This window comes from Podarcis erhardii, assembly GCF_964252035.2.
Source record: "Podarcis erhardii genome assembly, chromosome: 1".
NCBI lineage: Eukaryota > Metazoa > Chordata > Lepidosauria > Squamata > Lacertidae > Podarcis > Podarcis erhardii.
In genome coordinates, this window is record NC_138497.1 from 67,782,045 (window position 1) to 67,801,882 (window position 19,838).

The following is a 19,838-nucleotide window of genomic DNA, read 5'->3' on the forward strand; positions in this document are numbered from 1 at the left end:
CAGCAGTACAAAGACAAAGCTTATCCAACTTCTTTTGATTATAATGGAATCTCTGAATTGTATGGCTCTGATACTGCTAGGATCTTCGCTTTGCAATCTTTTCTTATGCCTTTGAATATGTGATTCCGCACCCCACCACCCCCAACCTCACAACAGTAATTTGCAGTGCTTGTGAAGAACTGTAGGATGTAGGCAGGAAGGTGGAAACAAATAATTGAGAACTGAGTTCTGGCTGAGGCTTATGGGAGTTGTAGTCTAGCAATACCTGCATGGAGCAGGCTTGCAAAGCTGCCTTATAGCATTGATTGCTGTGTTCCAAGGTGAGATGAGCAGGAAATTGGTGTCCTAGCCCTAAATCTATTTGGCATTGGGGCTGATATCTGCCTCACAGTTATGCTCTGCCACCTTCACAGATGAAAGGGTGATTACTACATCCATACAGGACTCATTTGGGGATCAGTGCCTTTAAAAGTTTGAATACATACTTGCTCTAGCTCTAATTCCTCTTTTAAGATACTACAGGCTGTTAGGAGTTCAAAGAGCCAATTTCAATTTTCCTCAACCATCCTTCAAACTCTTAATTGCCCTGAGCATTTCATAACTACTGGAGTCCAATGATTATGCTCAGTTCTCCAGGGGCTATTTTGTGGCTTGTTAAAGGCAAAGCAGAATCTCTACAAGGTGGCATGAGTCAAAACAGGAGGCCCTCAAGTGCATATTACCTAGAATTATAACTGTAAGAGAAGTAAAACCTTTAAAACAGTACAAGACTTGCTGGAGGGGAGGGAATTATAAAACTAGCAGTAACATAGGCAAAGGGAACCATTGAAAACAGTGTTTACAAGGCTCTCTTCTGCTTAAGTCTTCTGACCTGTTCTTCAGTCAAGGCTGGTCTACAGAGTATACTGTCCACAGTGGTTAGAGACTGGGCTGTGTTTGGGAAGACTTGGGTTCACATCCCCACTCCGCCATGAAGCTCATTAGGTGATCTTGAGGTGGTCATTACCTCTCAGCCAACCCTATTTCTCAGGGTTTTTGTGAGAATCGATGGGCAGGGAAAATCATACATGCTACCTAAACTTTCTGGATTAAGGGTCTCTTGGTACTGCTTGCCGTTAGGGGTGGCCTTGAAATGGCTTCCCATAAATGGTTTCCCTGGCATGGAGACTTCCAATGCCAGGGAAGCCATTTACAGGTCAGGACCATGCTGGTCTTGGAACTCACATTGTCAGGAAGAGCCACGTGATAAAACACGAGGATGCAATTTGAAGCTTGTTGCATGCAGTGAGTGAAAACTGTAGAATGACCATTAGTGTGAGACATTTGCTCATCAGTTTAAGACATTAGTGTGAGACATTTGCTCATCAGTTTAAGCGTCTTCCTGTATAAATACCGACTTCCATAGCACTTGGAAGTATTTTGTCATTCATTAACCTTTTCAAAACAAAACAAATTCCTTCCAGTAGCACCTTAAAGACCAACTAAGTCAGTTCTTGGTATGAGATACCTGAAGAAGTGTGCATGCACACGAAAGCTCATACCAAGAACTGACTTAGTTGGTCTTTAAGGTGCTACTGGAAGGAATTTGTTTTGTTTTGACTATGGCAGACCAACACGGCTACCTATCTGTAACATTAACCTTTTCAGTCGGTGTAAAGCATTGACCCCCCCCCCCCCGCAGTCAATTTGTTTTTTATTTCAGAAGAGTTATATACTGCTTGGTTGCAATGAAATCTCAATGCAGTTGTAATAAAGTTAAAAAACCCAAACAATAAAGCATTGGTAAAAAAGAGGCACAGAGAGAAAACAGAACTAATTAAAACATTCAACAGATAATGAAAATTACTGAGAAAATGCTATATGATTACTACTTTGTTAAACCATTACATTAAGCCGTTACATTTCGCCCTTCTAACATGCATAGCTAGCTTGCTTGCTTGCTTTGGATATCTTTCTGGGTGAATAAATACAAGTGTGAAGGTGAGTTAGGAGCCAAATCAGAGGCAGCAGCTCTGTAACCTATGTTGCCATGTTTATGCTCGGTTGACTAAATGGGAAATGGTATGGTTTAAGTCCTTGCTTGCATTTCTACTTCGCTTCTCTTTCTGTGTGCTTCATCGTGAATTCCTCTGCAGGCAATGTCATTTCTCCCCTTCTCCCCCTTCTAGCCAGAAAGTGAAAGGGCTAATATGGCAACCGCAGAAAGTTGGGTTAAAAATAACACAGCACAAAAGAATGGCATGTGGCTGGAAGGGAGGGTGTCATGGAGATTGTATTTCCGCCGTCATATGCTGGTGCCTATTTTGCCCACACCCCATAAAACCAACTCTGGAATATCTCTACCCTGTGATACTTGGATATTCTCTAATATTCTTCTTTTGCTTTTTATTCAACTCTTGCTTAAGTCATAGCTACAATCTGAAGAAGTAGCATATTAATTTACAAGCAGTTGTGAACAGATCCTGGGCTTCCTTTGAGGTATTCCTATGTAGCAGCTCCCCATTCTGAATTGACAAACCGCTTTGAAAACTAACCTTGTTGTGCCACAGCCTAGTGGGCATCAGAGGAAGGGCCTTTTCTGTGGTGCCGCCCGTACTATAGATTCACCTTCCTTCTGCCCCTTAGGCAAACAGCCATATTCATGGTGTTTAGGTGTCTTTTAGAAACGCACTCGTTCTTCCAGACTGTCACTGGTGCTTGACATTCGGATGTTATAGTTTTAACTCTGCCCTATTTGAATGTTTTGATGTGTATTTGACATGGGACAACCTGTGAGTGGAACTCTGCTCACAGGAAACTTTCCCTGGGGAAAGCGGGGAGATTATTTCCATCAATTTCCCCCTCCTACCTGCTGCTTCCTATACCCTCTGAAAATCTATTTTGGATGGTTGGGGGGACCCCCTGGAAATCCACATTGAAAATGAGTCCATTCCATATACATACCAACTTATTTGTAAGTTGTAAACTAATCAACATGGATTTCCTGAAATTAAAGAAGCACTCAGTTTTGTTTTTGATTTAAAAAAGGAAATATTAACATCATAAGCAACATTTTAGAGCATTCATTGAAAGGTAGCTTATAAATATTATAAATTACTGATACCCCTGCTCACTCCCCTGGCCTCCTCTCCTTTTTCATCTCATCCACCCCTTTGTCTATCCCCTCACAGCTTGCCCAAACCTCCTCTCCCCTCACAGCTCCACTGCCTCCACAGCTTTCCCCCCACCCCGTTCCTTTTGCAGCTTGCCCCAAACCCCTACCTTTTAAGGGAGGGCTTGGCACTTCATAGAGTGGTTTCCAACAGACCACGCTATGAAGTGCCTCTCCCCTCATTCACCTAGGCTGCCTACCACCTGCACTGCTCTCCTGCCTGCCAGCATGCTGAAGTTGACCTGGCCATGTGAAGTGCAGCATGATGACAGCATTACATTTTTAATGTATGTAGGAAGAAATAGGAGCAGGAACCTGCAAGCCACTCCAGTATCCCTGCCAAGAAAACTCCATGGACAAAGACAACAGGCATATAAAAGTTATGATGCTGGAAGATGAGGCCCTCAGGTCGGAAGGCATAAACATGCTACTAAGGAAGAGCGGAGGACAAGTACAAGTAGATTCAGAGTGGATGAAGCGGCTGGGCCAAAGCCGAAAGATCGTTCAGTTGCAGATATGCCTGGAAGTGTAAGGAAAGTCCAATGCTGTAAAGAAAAATATTGCATAGGAACCTGGAATGTAAGAACCATGAACCTTGGTAAACTGGATGTGGTCAAAAATGAGTTGGCAAGAATAAATATTGACATCCTGGGCATCAGTGAACTAAAATGGATGGGAATGGGTGAATTCAGTTCAGATGACCATCATATTTACTACTATGGGCAAGAATTCCGTAAAAGAAATGGAGTGGCCCTCATAGTCAACAAAAGAGTGGCAAAAGCTGTACTGGGATTCAATCTCAAAAATGATAGAATGATCTTGATATGAATCCAAGGCAGACCTTTTAACATCACAGTAATCCAAGTTTATGCACCAACTACCGGTGCTGAAGAAACTGAAACTGACAAATTCTATGAAGACTTAGAACACCTTCTAGAAATGACACCAAAGGAGGATGTTCTTCTCATTATAGGGGATTGGAATGCTAAAGTAGGGAGTCAAGAGATAAAAGGAACAACTGGCAAGTTTGGCCTTGGAGTTCAAAACGAAGCAGGGCAAAGGCTAATAGAGTTCTGTCAAGAGAACAAGCTGGTTATCACAAACACGCTTTTCCAACAACACAAAAGACGACTCTACACATGAACCTCACCAGATGGGCAGCATCAAAATCAGATTGATTATATTCTCTGCAGCCAAAGATGGAGAAGCTCTATACAGTCAGCAAAAACAAGACCTGGAGCTGACTATGGCTCAGATCATCAGCTTATAGCAAAATTCAAGCTTAAACTGAAATTGTAGGAAAAACCACTGGGCCAGTAAGATGCAATCTAAATCAAATCCCTTATGAATACACAGTGGAAATGAGGAACAGGTTTAAGGATTTTTGAGTACAAATGGAGGCGATGATTAGGAAAGCTGTATGTGTAGAGATCTGGGTTTAAAAGGAGTTGGTCAAATTCTTGGAGGCCAAGGCTTTCAGTGGCTACTAGTCATTATGGCTATATGCCACCTTTGGGATCTAAGGCTGCAATGCCTCTGAATGCCGGTTGTTTGGGAGCAACAACAGGAGATGGCCCCTGCTTTGGGGCTTCTAAGGGGCATCTGATTTCCCACATTGCATGGAAAGCATTGCTGGACTAGATAGGCCCTTTTGCCTGATCAACGCAGATCTGCTCTTGTGTTCTTAAACAGTGATGCCTTGTTCCTTAACACAGCTTTTGACCACTTCTGTTTATTTCCAAAGAGCTTTTGTGGAGTGTCTCACAAGCACCATCCAATTGAACGGAAGCTTTAGAGAAGCAGTGCTTGTTGGAATACAAACACAAAAAAGAGTCTCAATTGGACCTGACAAACTAATTATTCAAATGATTACATGTATGAAAGTGCTGGAGGAATTGCATTGCTAAAAGTGGGCTAAAGCAAACTTGTGTGACATTTATGATGGCAGTAAAAATTGCATTTCCCTACAAAATCGTAAAACAAATAAGTAAATACTTGTGGGGTTTTTTAGTAGTGTGTCTTGAAAAGATGGTGACACCTAATGGTTTGTAGGGGCAATTGCAGGTAGCTGGTTTGGATTTTCTATCTTCAGTTTTTTCCAAAAGACTGAAATTATCTTTGGCATATCCACCCTGAGATTGCTATAATTATTGAGTGATTATGATAGGTAAACAAAAATAAATTAAAGAGTAATGTTGAATTGCAGTGGGGTTAGGGGGTCAAGGGGCAGATCTAAAAATGGGGGTGCAGAATTACAGAAGTTAAGTAAAAGGTTCCTTCAGGAAGTTACTTGTGTTTTGAATAACATTTCTGGAAAACCTTTTGAAACTTAGTAGCTTTGTTTTGGAGTTTGCCCAGTTTGTTCCATTTTCAGGTCATCATTTGGTTTTGTATGTTTTCAGTGTGCTGTTTTAACAGGTCATAACTGCACTGGGCAGCATTCAATTATGTCTGTTGGTGAGTGGAATAGATTATAATACTCTAAGGATTGGTCAGATAGGATAATTTTGGCCTTACTTCCCATCCCCTGTGAATGTTACCAGTATTGTATCTTGCATGTAAAGAACTTATAAGTAACTGGTTCCTCCTAAATTGCTTTTTCGGGTTTTTCTTGTTTTCTTTTAGGTACCAAAGCAGCCGCGGAATATACAAATGGTGTCTATGACATGGTGTCACCTGCTCAGTCAGTGTATTTTGGCACACTACAGATCCTTCATCTTCTGGAAGACTTGAAGCTGGCATTAGAAATGGTCAAGGACCCACAAGAGAGAGAAGCTTTGCGGAATCAGATACCAGGGACTACAGCAGCATGCATACACGCCTGGCTGGAAGAAAATCTGGTAAGGAGAAACTCAATGTCTTTCCATATTATATTGAGAGACTAAAGACTCGTGCATTGAAATAAGCAGCCAGCTAACCAGCAGGTAGGAGTTCCTTTGTACAGGTGCTACTGTCCTTTAGGAGAGATCATAGTGCATTGGTTTTCCTAGGTTCAAACCATGATAGCTCTAGTTGAAGAATTCCAGTTTGCAGGGCTTATTTATTAAAAAAAGATTATGCCACTTAATATAATAAGGAACTTTTAGGAGTTTACTTAAAAATACAACAGTCAATAAGATTTCCCAAAAAGTAAAACACAATTTTATATTGCACATAAAAGTGATTAGTGTACAAAACAGAGGATTAAACATTAAGAGTCCATGGGTGGAATTCAACAGTGAGCTAATGCAAATGTTCTGTCAGCACAATTCTGCTTGCCAAATAGAACAAGTTCCTCTCCCCCATATGTAAAGTTGAATGTTGTGCTAAGAATCCTAGCAGCAACATTTTACAACAGCTGTGCTGCCAAACCAGGTGCAAGAGTAACCCCACCTATATCCCCATACAGTAGTCTTAATTGTGAGGTTACCTATGTAATTGTGAGGTTACTGTGGCAAAGCTATCCTTGTCAAGGTATGGGCATAGGTGTGCACCAGCTGAAGTTGGCAATGGGCACTGTGAACCACTGAAATCACCTGAGCCTTTAGTGTCAGCAATGAATCTAGGAGCACCCCCAAAACTATGCATGTGCTCTTTCAGATAGGTTGCAACTCTATATGGGTATGGAGTCAGCCAATTCTGAACATGATGGTTGATAGTGACATAGCAAGAACAACAAACTGTGCAAAAGCAGTTTTGTGAATTTGGCCTCCGACCTAGTTTGGGAAAGAGTTCCTAGAATGCCAAGGAGACTGTCTTGCAGGTTAATGTGTCCTGTCGCTTTGGAACAAGTTAATGTGTACTAGGACTATGGAACACTTTCAGGTTGTTTGTTAGCAAAGTGACCTGGCTTCAGATTGCATGCCTCCAAGGTATTGTATCACAATTAGCAACATAGCACTGGAAACTGGAGACTGATGCAGATTTCTAAACATTTCACTTTGAATGGGCTGTCTGTCTCATCAAGTTGGCTCTTACCGTTTAGGGTTTTGCTGTCTAAAATAGGACAGTTTGTCTAAAGAAGCTAGGTGGCTATACATGGAAGGTCCGCCCCATAGTGGGGATCTGAAAATTTGCCATATGGTGCAAGTCTAGCAGTGCAAGTACTATGTTTTTAAAAATAGTTATTTATATTAGATAGCCTTGAAGCATAAATCTTAAGAGTCTTAGTATCTTAATTTTTTTCAATGTTTCCTCTGTAGTAGTCTTATTATTAATTACAGACATAAAGGTAGGAAACGGGTATTTTATTTGACAGCAGATTTGTTTTGTAATAATCTTACAAGTAAATGAATGCATACGCTGCTAGGAGCTTCCTGTACAGGAAATTGCCCAATATTGAGAAACCACAACACTTCTTTTTCTCTCTCTACTTAATTAATATATGTCAAGTCATGCTAGTTTTGGCTCTCGGTTGTTAAGCATGATTGACTTCATGCACAATTGGCTTCACTATTTTTCATTCTGTGCTAACTTCTGCTTAACTCTTTGTGAAGCGTGCTCTGGTTGACAAATACCAGGGTTAACATTATTTGATACAATTTGCCCCCAAATGGAAAATTAATCAGCAGAACGCTATCTTTAAAACTCTAAATATTTCTACATAAACCTTTCCTGAGATTACCTTTATCATCATATATACGTAATATGACAGAGTTATCTTTTAGGTGTTAATAAAATGGATTTCTCTACAGTACTTTAAGGTATCTCCAAATATGTTTCCCAGATGTTTCCTGTCAATCAAGGTTCTGGTTAGTTTCCTGCATCCACTTCTACAGCTTGAAAAACAAACAAACTTGTAATTCAGTATTAGTGGTTAAGAAGTTTTCCTTCCCAGCTCTTTTTATACATTCATCCAACCACTACATGTTTAGGGGGAGAATGGAAATAGCACCTTTCCATCTGTACCTTTCATCTGTAGGTCATTAGTTCAAATGTGGTGACAAGCTAGCAGTCTGAAAACCACTGCAATCTGTTTAGTTAGCAAGCGATCTGGAGGTCAAGGTTTCCAGTTGCATTCTTAGTGTTGCATTACAGTTCTTTAAAACTCAAACAGCCTAACTGGCATCCATTGTTCATCTGAATTAGAAATACTGTATGACGTACTTAACTTCGTATCTTTAGCAAATATGTAGTTCTATCCCATTAATGATTGTGTCTGTGGTGAAAGGTGGGCAATACAACAGCTTCCTGCCCTAAAGACTGTGGCTCTGCTATTGATTACTCAGTCAGTGCCCTCAGTTTCTCCTTTTGAGTTCAGTAATCGTAAACTGATACTTCCTGATTAGGCCATGTAGTCTTTCTACAGTCAATGTGTGCTTCTCATCTGACACAAATCCCTTCAAAGCCAATGTGAAGGTGTGCTTTGATGAAAGCGATTCAAGAGAGACTCCACTTCAAGGTTTAGTCCACTTTAAGGTTTTGCACTACATGTGTTGTCATCCTTTCTTGTTGTTCTAAGTCAAGTTATTGTTGCCAGAACGTCTGCTTTGCAAATAAAATTTCCCTTGTGTGGCTCCGTTTTGTCAGGCTTAAGAACAAACATTCAGGTACCCATTTCATTCAATCATTTTTCTTCTCACAGAACACAACCCCTCTCCCTTTTTTCTTCATTGGAAAGCAGTTGTGTATGTTTTGGAGTTGGTCCAAATTCTGATGTTCCCAGAGTCTCTGCGATCTGTTGAAAAAATTGCAATACACATATGAAGTGCCCTTAGGAAAGAAACATGCCTCCTTAGATCTTAACATACAATAAAGTCCAATTCATTGGCTTTGGAGAAAGCAATCTTTGTCTTACTTGATACATCCCTTTCAGTAAAAGAATGTCAGTAATGAAAATATGAGTGTTCAGTTTGTTGTCCCTTCTTCTTGCAAGTGCTGGAATTGAGGTATTGAATCTAGAGTTCATACACTGTGCAAATAAGCCTTGTTTGGGAGGAAAGTACAACTTGCTTCTAACCACATTGCCCAGCCCACCACAGATTGGCACTTCTACCAAAAGCGAAAAATGGCTTGCCTGCTTAAATTACAGGCCAGTCCATATTGTCAAAGGCAGTTTTGGCCTCTGAGCCTTTTTTTTGTTTGTTTAAGGAGGGCTGGATGTAGGGTTGTCTCCTGCCTAACCTTTTCATGGAGAGAAGACCTCCTTCCATTTGTGGACAGTACTGCTATCCAGCAGAGGCTTCCCCTGGAGAAAGGATCCAGTGGAATCCCAATTCCCCCTTTCTCCTGCAGCCTCCAGTACAAGGTCCCAACCCTCCAAAGCAGATTTTCAGGAGCCAGAGGAAGTTGCAGGGAGAAGGTAAAGGTAAAGGTACCCCTGCCCATCAAGGCCAGTCGTGATCGACTCTAGGGTTGCGCGCTCATCTCGCTCAAGAGGCCGGGAGCCGGCGCTGTCCGAAGACACTTCCGGGTCACATGGCCAGCGTGACGAAGCTGCATCTGGCGAACCAGCGCAGCACACGGAAACACTGTTTACCTTCCCGCTATAAAGCGGTCCCTATTTATCTACTTGCACTTAGGGGTGCTTTCGAACTGCTAGGTTGGCAGGAGCTGGGACCGAACGATGGGAGCTCATCCCGCCGCGGGGATTCGAACCGCCGACCTTACGATCAGCAAGTCCTAGGCACTGAGTTTTTACCCACAGCGCCACCCGTTGCAGGGAGAAGGAAGAATGGACAAAAGTCCCCTCTTTTCCCTGACAGTGACAGTATCCCAAGAACAAAGTTACATACAGGGGATTTTGGATCAAAGCTCTACATTTCAGGAGTCTAGCCTAAAGCTTTGCCAAATCGATTTGTCCAGTTACCAGTCTTTTGAGTTTAAGTAGGTTAGGCATTTCAGGGGTCTCTTGAACATCTGTAGTTCAGATGTTACTGAACTACAACTCCTATCACACCTACCTAGGGCTGACAACCACCTTCAATGGGTCACAAGTTCCCCTATCCCTGTTTTTAATGAAGTTCGTATTCATTAACTTATTGCAAGCTGCTTTGTGAAGGCTTGTATTAAGATGGTATGTGTAAGTAAATAAACATGTAAGTAAATACATGTCAGTAAATAAACTGCAGAGAGGTGCTGGAACCTCAAAAAAATAAAATAAAAGATCTAGAATTAAAAACCTACTGTGGACATAATCTTGTTTTTTGTGGTTTCTGTTTGATGGAATGAGGAAAAAAATGAAGTGTTTCTTTTACAAAATATGGAGGACTGGATGCACAGCATTTATTTCAAACAGCAATCTGGGAAACTGTGCCAAATAGTTTTCCTTCCGAACAAGAGTAGGAAGTTGACAGTTTCTGTTTATGCAACACTTTGAGCTATATTATAATGTTGTATGGCATCGAAGTATTAAGTCATTGTATCCAAATGTATTCATATGTGAAAACACTGTCTGTGTCTCTGTTTCTGTGTGTGTGCTCACTCAATAACACTTATCTCTGGGAATACTTTAGGCTTCTAAACAACAGAACCCAGGCTGAGATAATTATTGGTTACTTGCTGATATTGGATACAATGACATAATTATTTGCTAAATATTTTAGCAGTGAGGGATCACAAAGTGGGTAGTAATCTTAACATTAAAAATTATACACTAAACCATTCTTGGCATGGTCTGCTGAACTATACACTAGTGGAAACTTTTGGGGGAAGTTGTATTTCTAAGGTTTGATGGCTCATAACAGCACTCTTTTTTAGAATAACACCACAAAATAATACCATAAAATTATATACCATTAGAAAGATAATTTAATGCAGAATATGATGCAACAAATTCTGCCGAAGTATCTTTATTCTATCAAATGTTATTGCCTAATAACTCAAAAAAGAAAGCATAGCTGCCTTATGTAAGAAGTGGATTTCCATAACTGAAAACTGACCTAGAACAAACAGAGTGAAAAGCATTGGTTGGTCATCTAGAAAGCGATGTAACATCTAACCTGAATCCAGAAAATCTGTGAATCTGATTAAAGAAGCAACCATTGAATAAAGCACAATTGACAGATGCAAAATCCTTGGTTCACTCCTTGGGACGCCATTGTAGGGCTATAATTGCGGCAAAAGATAACCATACAAAGTACTAAGAGAAATTATGAGAAGCTATGCAATACTTTTTATCAAGGTTTTCTATGTATAACTTCTTTATTTGGCTATAACTTTTGATAAAATAAAGATAATTAAACAGTTTTTTGCATTATATCCTGTATTAAATTATATTTCTAGTGATATTTAATTTCATAGTATTATTCTAATTAAGAGATGTTATTAGCCATCAAACTTCAAAAATACAACTTTTCCTAAAGGTTTCCACAATTTTGGCCATTAGCGTTTATACTTCGTTACTATTCCTCCAACTGACTTTAAATTTCTCAGTGTTGACTTTTCGGTCTTAATGAAGGATTTACAGCTACCACTGCTACTCTGAAAACGTATTTAAATGTGCACTATGAATACTTCTACAACTTTGAGGGGAGAGGGAGATTTGGTATTGGTGTTTATTTTGTAAGTTTTTAAAAAATGATGAGGATACAGTGCTCTAGTTCTAACGGCACTGAAGAATGGAAAAAGTCCTTCTTAAATATCTTACTACTAAATGAATGACAATAGTTTTTTACTTTCCTTGCAGTTAAGGATTTGCTTTGGAGCAAACCACTGAATCACCTTGAAGCATCAATTGCCTGATCTTGGTATTGACATAATATGATACATGGCTTTAATTTTGCAAATGTTGATGCTGCATTCTTAAAGGCAGCATTGATAAAATACTTTAGAACTCCTCTGGAAAGTATAGCTAAGAAGAAAGATTTGGATCAGAATTATGTTTGCATAAGAAGATGTAATAGAATATCCTCTCACCCCCAATTCCAGAGTGACCTTTAGTTTGAATACTTTATTTTTTTAAAAAAAAAAAAGACGCAAAAAGCCATTCCTGGAAGTATTTTGAATGCTGAAGTGAGCTATGTAATTATATACTAATCTTACTGTCGATGCAAAAAATATAATGCATAGTTAAACTGGCCAATATACAAACCTATAATTTGGGCAGGAATCTTGCATTTCTAGTGTTTCTGAACAAAAATGCATAAAAGTACAGATTATTATTTAGGGCCCAATTATTAAGAAAGTGGTGTCTCTCCATTTATTTCCCTGTGTGTCATTGCTTCTCTTTCTTCTACAATTACTTGTAAATAGAAGGGGAAGTGTGTTATGGGAAGTGGTCTGAGCTGCAGAAACTTTTGGAGACAGTGATGGTTGGTGCACAAGGCCTCAGATTGACTTGGAAAAATTATTTCGAGTTCCTCCATTTTGGGGGGGAAATGTCCAAGTTAATCTGTGGAGAGTTTGCTCATTTCTACTCTGCTTTGGCTTCCAATGTGCTCAGTGATATTAACATACGTTCCAATCAGATTTAGTGCTATAACAATGAGAAGGTTTGCACATAAGGCTAGCCAAACCATGGCTAAGGGTGAGTTCATGGGGTTCCCAAAGAAGAGATTGTTGTCATTGCACACCTGCTGCTTGGTTTAGTGTGTTTTCCAAACCTGGGCTCATGATTTGTCTCCCTCCAGATGAACCATGAGCTGCATTCAAGTGTTCTTTGTTTCACAGCTCATGGTTTGTCTAGACAAAGCACAAGCCCTGGTTTGGACAACATGCTAAGTCAAACCATGGCTTAGCTTGCAACGGTGCAGCAGCAGGACTGGGGAGGAGGACAGCAGCTGCAAGAAGACACACATGTTAAGCCATGATTTGACTGGGCACTACATGCAAACCAGTTCATTGTCTTGCATTCAAATGTTTCTAGTATGAAAATTACCAAGGAAAAAAATAGTGCTGAAGTTGTACTCTTGTTGTACAGCAGTGCACTGGCACAAAAATACAATCTTTGGGGCATTTTTTAAAAAAAATGTATAGAAACTCACATCCTGAAATAATTTTTTCATGCTGGAAATATTTTTAGCCCTATAATCAAAACCCATGGACACATTTTTAACTTCAGGTAAATTTGTAACTGAAAAGTAGCACATTTCTTTTAGTGATGTGGATTTCGTTTATTCTATATATAAAAAAAATAATAACTTGGTATTTTTAGTTACTGCAGTCCTTACTTTCTGACCTAAATAAATAGTAGAGATTGTCAAATTGTGGCCTGAACACCATGACTTTAATCTTGCCTCTATAGTCAGAGGCAGGTACCATTTACTGCTACAGTTTCTGAGAAGACAGAGTGGTGTATTGAGAGTAGTGGTGTTCAGTGACACACACATTAGATATCCCAAAATCTACTGCATCTGCTAGAGGAGCTCTGTTTTTTAATTAATTTTATAATGAATGATTTTAGAGTGTTGTTTGTGCTGTACTTTTGTACTGTTTTATTGTTGTTAGCCGCCCTGAGCCCGGCTTCGGCTGGGGAGGGCGGGATATAAATAATTTATTATTATTATTATTATTATTATTATTATTATTATTATTATTATTATTCATTCAGGATATGCAATCTGAGTCTACTTTAATCATGCAGGCTTGGAAAGGGAAAAAAGGAAGACAGGACAAAATAAGCTGTAATAGGGCTTGCAATTAAAACATCACATGCGTTTAAATATGTTCTCGTTTACAAGTAGTGAAACACGAGGCACTGTATTTCTAGTTTGGTAGTGTTTTATGCAGATCTCTGATAGTGGTTTTTCATTGTTCTGCACCCAGAGCTGCTTAAAGAAAGGGTGTGGGGGGGTGTGATAAAAATGTAAGAATATGCTTAGTTATACATTACGTTTTTCTTTTTTTAAAGATATTGGGAAGCTATTATGTAGCTACCCAAGTTTACTAGTGTTCTTGGTTGTTTCCCACTCATGCTGTAATTAGAAAATCCCTATAATGAGTGTGGAGACTAGATGACTTAGATCATGTATTTAAAAATTGTGAGTCTGTGATATCCCACCTTTCTCATGGGACTTGAAGAAGCATACATAAAGTTTGCCGTGGGAAACATACCTGTTCAACTGTCAAGGTGGATTCACGGGTTACAGTTTCTAGGCTCACCTTGTCACATTACTGTACAGTGGTACCTCGGGTTACAAACTTAATTCATTCCAGAAGTCCGTTCTTAACCTGGTGCGCATTCCCTACATAGGCCTCCTATGGCCCTGGAAGCGGATTGCGTTCATATCCCAGGGCAAAGTTTGCAACCCGGAACACCTACTTCTGGGTTTGTGGAGTTCATAACCCGAAGCATTCGTAAGCAGGACTGTTCGTAACCCGAGGTACCACTGTAAACTTGAATGCTTGACATGGAATCTGGATCCAGAGTATATGGGAGAATGCTTCATTCCCTGTAAGCTCCCCCCCCCCCACTTTTTCATTTAATCAACTAAAGCTCTCCTTAAAGGCAAGGGAAGCTATAGCAGAATGTTGCTTTCTGTGAGAGTGCACATTCTGTAGAACTTGTTTTTTCTACAGAGAGATTTATCTGGCTAACTTTCTTCAGGTTTTTAAAGGGACAGTACAGACTTCTTTATTCCACAAAGTATTTCATATGTTTAACATGCTGGATTTTATTTGACTGTATTTGGCTTTCTTCTGATGTGACCTTGTTTGCAAAAATGTCAATGAAATATTAGCACTGGAGCAAAGTTGGTAGGTGGCTTTAATGCAGTGGCTGCTTTTATATTTATAGTGGGAGCTATTTTAGGATAGAGTGGTGGTATATAAATTTAAAAAGTCATAGCAACAAACGAAGAACAAAAAGGAAGTGATGAAAATGTCTAAAATGCCTTGAAGGAGCTCATCAGTGTGTGTACTTAGGAAAAAGAAGCAGATCTTGTTCCACTGGTTTTGTAAACTCAAGGGTTAACTCTTCCGATTCTGTTCCAGGAAGTAATAGTTTGTCTGTACAGTGACGCTTTACTTTTATTTTCTGACATGGAGAGATGGCAAACCGTACACTTCTAAACAAAAAGTGGACTATTAAATCAACATAGCAAGTGGTCTACTTTCAGCAGAGTTCTGCATTTGTAAGTATATAATGCCAAGTAATAAATGCACTGTGTTTCATAATTGAGAATACATATTCTTTATATCCTGGACAAAGTAAAATGAATGGACCGGAAGGTGGATGGCTTCAATCACTCCTAGAGATCTTACTTAGACAATATTCACACCATCCAGTTTGTTAAATAGAGAGAAGGGTGTTTTAAAGTTTGTTTAAACTTATTTTTTCTTGCATTTACATGGGGCCAAAGCTCAAACCTGACATAAAACTAAGACTCAGGTAGCATGTGACTCAACGGAATGCACTTTATCAACATTCCTAACCGATAGGGCACTAACAGGAGTGCCAGATAAAAGCCTCTGAATTTCTAATTTCCTTTTTGGCTCAGAAGAAGGTGCAGGGAGAAAATCAAGGTGCAGTTACATGAAATCTGGAAGGAGTTGTTGAACCAGAAATAGGTATGTTAGATATTTTAAAACACCGTTTTTGACGAGGGCTGCTAGTGTTCACGTGTTTAGGCTAGCACACAGGATGGTGTAGCTCTCCCTTATTACTTATTGCCTGTTTTCAGGGAGGGGACCTGGTTCTGGCCAGGGACAACTGGGCTTGAGTGGTGTGCTTCAGTGTGGTAGGATAATGGGGGAAGTGCTAAGCCAATCAAAGAAAATTCTTCTGTAACCAGTGCTTTCAGAGCCGCAGCACATATGAAGTACAGTCAGCTTAACTAAAGACCTAGGAGATTTTCACCGACAACATACATGTTGTAAAGCTTAGCTGATGAAGTAACTAGTCAAGAATCTAACTTCTCTTTAAAAATAAATAAATTACCATCTTCTAATAGTGTGGTCTTGGTGGTCCTACTCATGTTTCGCCAGTCTGTCCAAAAACACAGATTCCAGTGCTTTTAATTTCTAGGACATGTTCAGATTCTTCCTTTTGTCTGCCATTTCCACTGAGAATTATGCCCAGGGAGAGAGTAGCAGTTGGCTTTGGGCTCACGTAATCTCTCCCTGCCCCTGCCCCTGCCCCAGGCTCCTCACCCTGGGAGAAACAAACATTATTATTTTTCTGTGTTTATTAGATCATGGGATCTACTTGGCTCTCTCAGGTATATAACCCACAAGTGAAGAAGTGGGAGGGGTATAGAAGTGTTTGTAGAACTGAAGCCTGTTCTCAGTCTGCCCATTGGTGGTGATGGTCGTGGGTATATTGCCTATGGAGAGCCCTAGTTTTTAAGTTGAGACGCATGCTGACTAGGGTGCTCAGGTGTCTTTACAGCAGGCGTTCCTCTCACCATAAATGGTGGTATGATGTGTGGGTGGTAAGAGAACGCTGTCTTGGCAGTCTGCCAGAACTTGCTGTCCTCAAGGCTTGAAACTCATTGAAATGTCTGTGGGATGTCTAATTTGTTGAAATAGAAACCAGTATGGGTGGTCTTGGGGAGATTGTTTTAAGTGACCTACGTAGGTTTTCATTGGGGCATATGTTTGTATATGCTGTCATAGTACGTTACTGCATACCAACATGCCTGAAATATACCCACACTTAAGTTTTTCACCCCCATTTTTGATATATTATATAGATTTAGAAGTAGCTAAGACAGCAGTTCTGTCTTTCTGTGTCGGAGGTTTTAAAAATGCCACCAGCCATGATTCTGATTAGGCCCCGCTGTTGCTGCTTCTGTTATGCAAAGTAGAAAAAATGACCCTGCATTAAACTATGTATTGAACATAATACTTGGTTTGGCCCATAGTGAGATTTGGATGAGGAAGCTACAGTAGTTGGAAACTGCTTGGGGGAGATAGAATTCCATGCCAGATCAAGTAACCCACGGCTTGGACAAGCTGGAAGCTGTCTTTCACATCTTGTGCTTCCTGTGGGGGTACTATTTTGGGGTAGCTATTTTTGAGCCATTCTTAATAACTTCAGTAGTACAATCCTGATATTGTTGTGAAGATGCTTGACTGTTCCCAGTGCCTAGCATTGCTGTAATTCCAAGAGTACCTTTTTGTCATGGTTAAGTGATCAGATGGAAAAACTCGTGCCATTCTGTTGCTATTGCATACCCTCTGGGGTTTGCTTCCTGTTTGGGTACTTCTGTTTCAAGGTGTGCATTTTCCCCATTCATGGATGCTGCACAGAGCAAGACACTGAGATGGAGATTGCTGCCAGCTCCCACCCCATTTTGTCAAGTGGCCTTTGGCCATTGTGAAAGATGGTAACACAAACTGGTAACAGTGGCTCTTGGAAATTCGTTGTTTGCTTAAGAAAAGGCATCTGCGCACAGGTATATAAATAAACTGTGCACGTGCCCAGAACAGACAAATGGGGAGGAGTGGGGGGTGGGGGAAGATCGACTGAGGATAGAGGCAGAAAATCACCACAGAGATACTTTCTGGTGTGCTCTGAATATCCATGGCTGAAAACAGGAATGTGTGGGACCTGATCTGCCCCTCCCTCCAAAACCCCAGATCTTTGTGACTTCCTGTCTTGAAGAAGCACCCCTAGACATCTCCCTAAGAAAAAGGGGGCCTAGCAGCTGGCACTTTTTGCTGTGGCAGATGGGAGTTTCTTTCCATGATCAACAAGTTACCCATAGGAAGCATGTCTAGTCTAGGTGGCTTACTTCATGTAGACGTTTCTTTGGGGGATTCTGTTAAGAAAGGCCGATAGCTCAGTGGGACAGCTCATGCTTTGGGAGTGACAAGTGATAAAATCCCCACCTTCTCCAGGTATGACTGGAAAAGATTCCTCTCTGAAGCCGTGGAGAGGTGCTGCCAGTCAGTGTGGGTCAGTACTGAGCTGGATGAAATAGTAGTCTGACATGGCATGATATATTTTCCAAAAGAATAGACACAGTCTGCCTGCTTTAAAGATACTTGGCTATGTTCTTGAGCTTTATTGGAAAATAGCACAACGGGCACACATTTTAGGGGTGGGTGGGGAGGTGCAGCTAAGTGCTTGTTAGGCATGCAATATGTTCACTTGCCATTTCCCCCTCTCAAGTATTACATGGGTCAAGAGCCAAAGCTAATGCTGTTGCAGAGAAGAAGAAAGGGACACAACCAAAATGACAAACGGAAACCCACCTTGTTATGGGGATTCAATGAGGAGGGCTGAACCATGTGAACTCCTTGGAGAAAAAGGCGGGATATAAATGCAACAAGCACACCTTAAGCATTGCTTTGATATGTGCCCTCATGTGACTACAACAATTCCTGAATGCTTCCATCTTCAGCCAGGAAATGTAAACACGTTGAAGGTATTTTTGCAATCTGTTGATGCATTGCCCCCTCTTGGAAATTTGTACAAGGAACACTTGGCTTTGTGCAGAAGGGGGCTGTCCTAAAATATTTGTGCCTTTGTGAGAATGGAGTAACCAGCAGTTCTCAAACGGCAGGGCTTATTTTTAGCTAAGTCTCAGCCTTAAATAAATTGGGAAGCTGAGGAGCGTTCTGATAAACACGAGTAAAACAGAGACAGGAAATAGAGGGTCTTTGGGTAATGAGTTCCAGCCACTCTTGAAACAGAAAGCTAGTGAAGGCATTACTTGAAAATAGTTTCTCTATGACAGCCTAGCAATTTTTAGCTTGTTATTTTACCATTAAAAGGGAACACTCTCACTGCAGTTTTCAACTGCACTACAGAAGCTTCCCTTTCCCCCTCCCTCCCTCCCTCTCTCTTTTTTCCCCTCAGACCATCTGGCATTATGCATCTTTTGAAGCCTTTAGAATGATATTACTGCCTGTTGATGACTGATCTCTGCTTAAAAAAACCCAGATGCTCTCTGGGTTGGGGAGGTGGGGAGACGCTGCCTGAAGTTTGTACAGTTGTGTGTGTACATTCAGCAGAAGAGTTTAGAAGGAGCCCGGGGGACAATTTTAAGTCAAATATGTACAGACATCCAGCTTGCTAGAGGTAGAGAAACTCAGTGTGAGTTGGGGAGAGCGCTAGATAGAAAGATTGTGGTCTCTCTCCAGAACAAAGCTCTGAACCCAGGGAATATAATTGCTGAGATGGGCCCGAAGCATGGAGAGTGAGATTGATATTTACAAACACTTCACGTGGCTAAAGAGGGTAAGTGACTCTTCTGCAGTTCTGTTACTTAACAGCTTTGTGGGTAGAGAAAATGGAATACATTAACTTTTTCCACCTCTGTGGGAAGTTATGGCTTGTCCCACAGTCTGAAAATGGGACAGGGGTTGAGGAGAGAACCAATATTCCTTTGTCTTTACAAAGAACAGTGGGAGTGTTCTGAGTACTGTTTTAATGTGGTATTCAATGATAACTGTCCAAAGAGGGTTTCAGATCTGATCCTAGTTCACAGCTAATGGTAAAAATGCCTGTGTGCATTTCATGTTACCAGCTTTTCAGGTAACCCTTTCTTTCTTTGTCTAATGTTTGCACATATACTATAGTTGCGTGCTTTTAAACATGCAAGCTAACCTGTGGATTTTAAATAATTCAATCCCATTGACCACAATAGGTTTGAAATCAGTTTCTCCCAATTCGTTTTGCATTTAGATCACAATGATCATATTAATTTTGTAGTGACTAATTTAAATCCAGTATTGAGAAGCACCTTAACTATATTTTATCTATAGGGGATGTGGGGTAGCAAGGGTAGCATAAGGCAGAATTTCTTTATCTTCTTGAAGAATTTTTGTTTGTCTCTCTACATAAATGTGCTTAAGGTTGCAGTGAAATACACTTCACAAG

General features: G+C 40.4%; 1 protein-coding gene across 9 annotated transcripts in view; it reads left to right on the plus strand.

Annotated features, from left to right (window-relative positions):
* PPFIBP2 (PPFIA binding protein 2) overlaps positions 1 to 19,838 on the plus strand; it is a 100,150-nt gene that overhangs the window by 24,440 nt on the left and 55,872 nt on the right. For 6 of the 9 annotated variants that reach the window (XM_081834611.1, XM_081834608.1, XM_081834614.1 and 3 more), the window contains exon 3: positions 5,777 to 5,991. In XM_081834611.1, the coding sequence (XP_081690737.1) occupies positions 5,777 to 5,991 (215 nt within the window). Of the gene's footprint in view, positions 1 to 5,776; positions 5,992 to 15,018; positions 15,142 to 15,460; positions 15,578 to 18,686; positions 19,197 to 19,838 lie in introns of those variants that run through there. The other 3 variants (XM_081834618.1, XM_081834609.1, XM_081834616.1) reach the window with 3 other exon arrangements.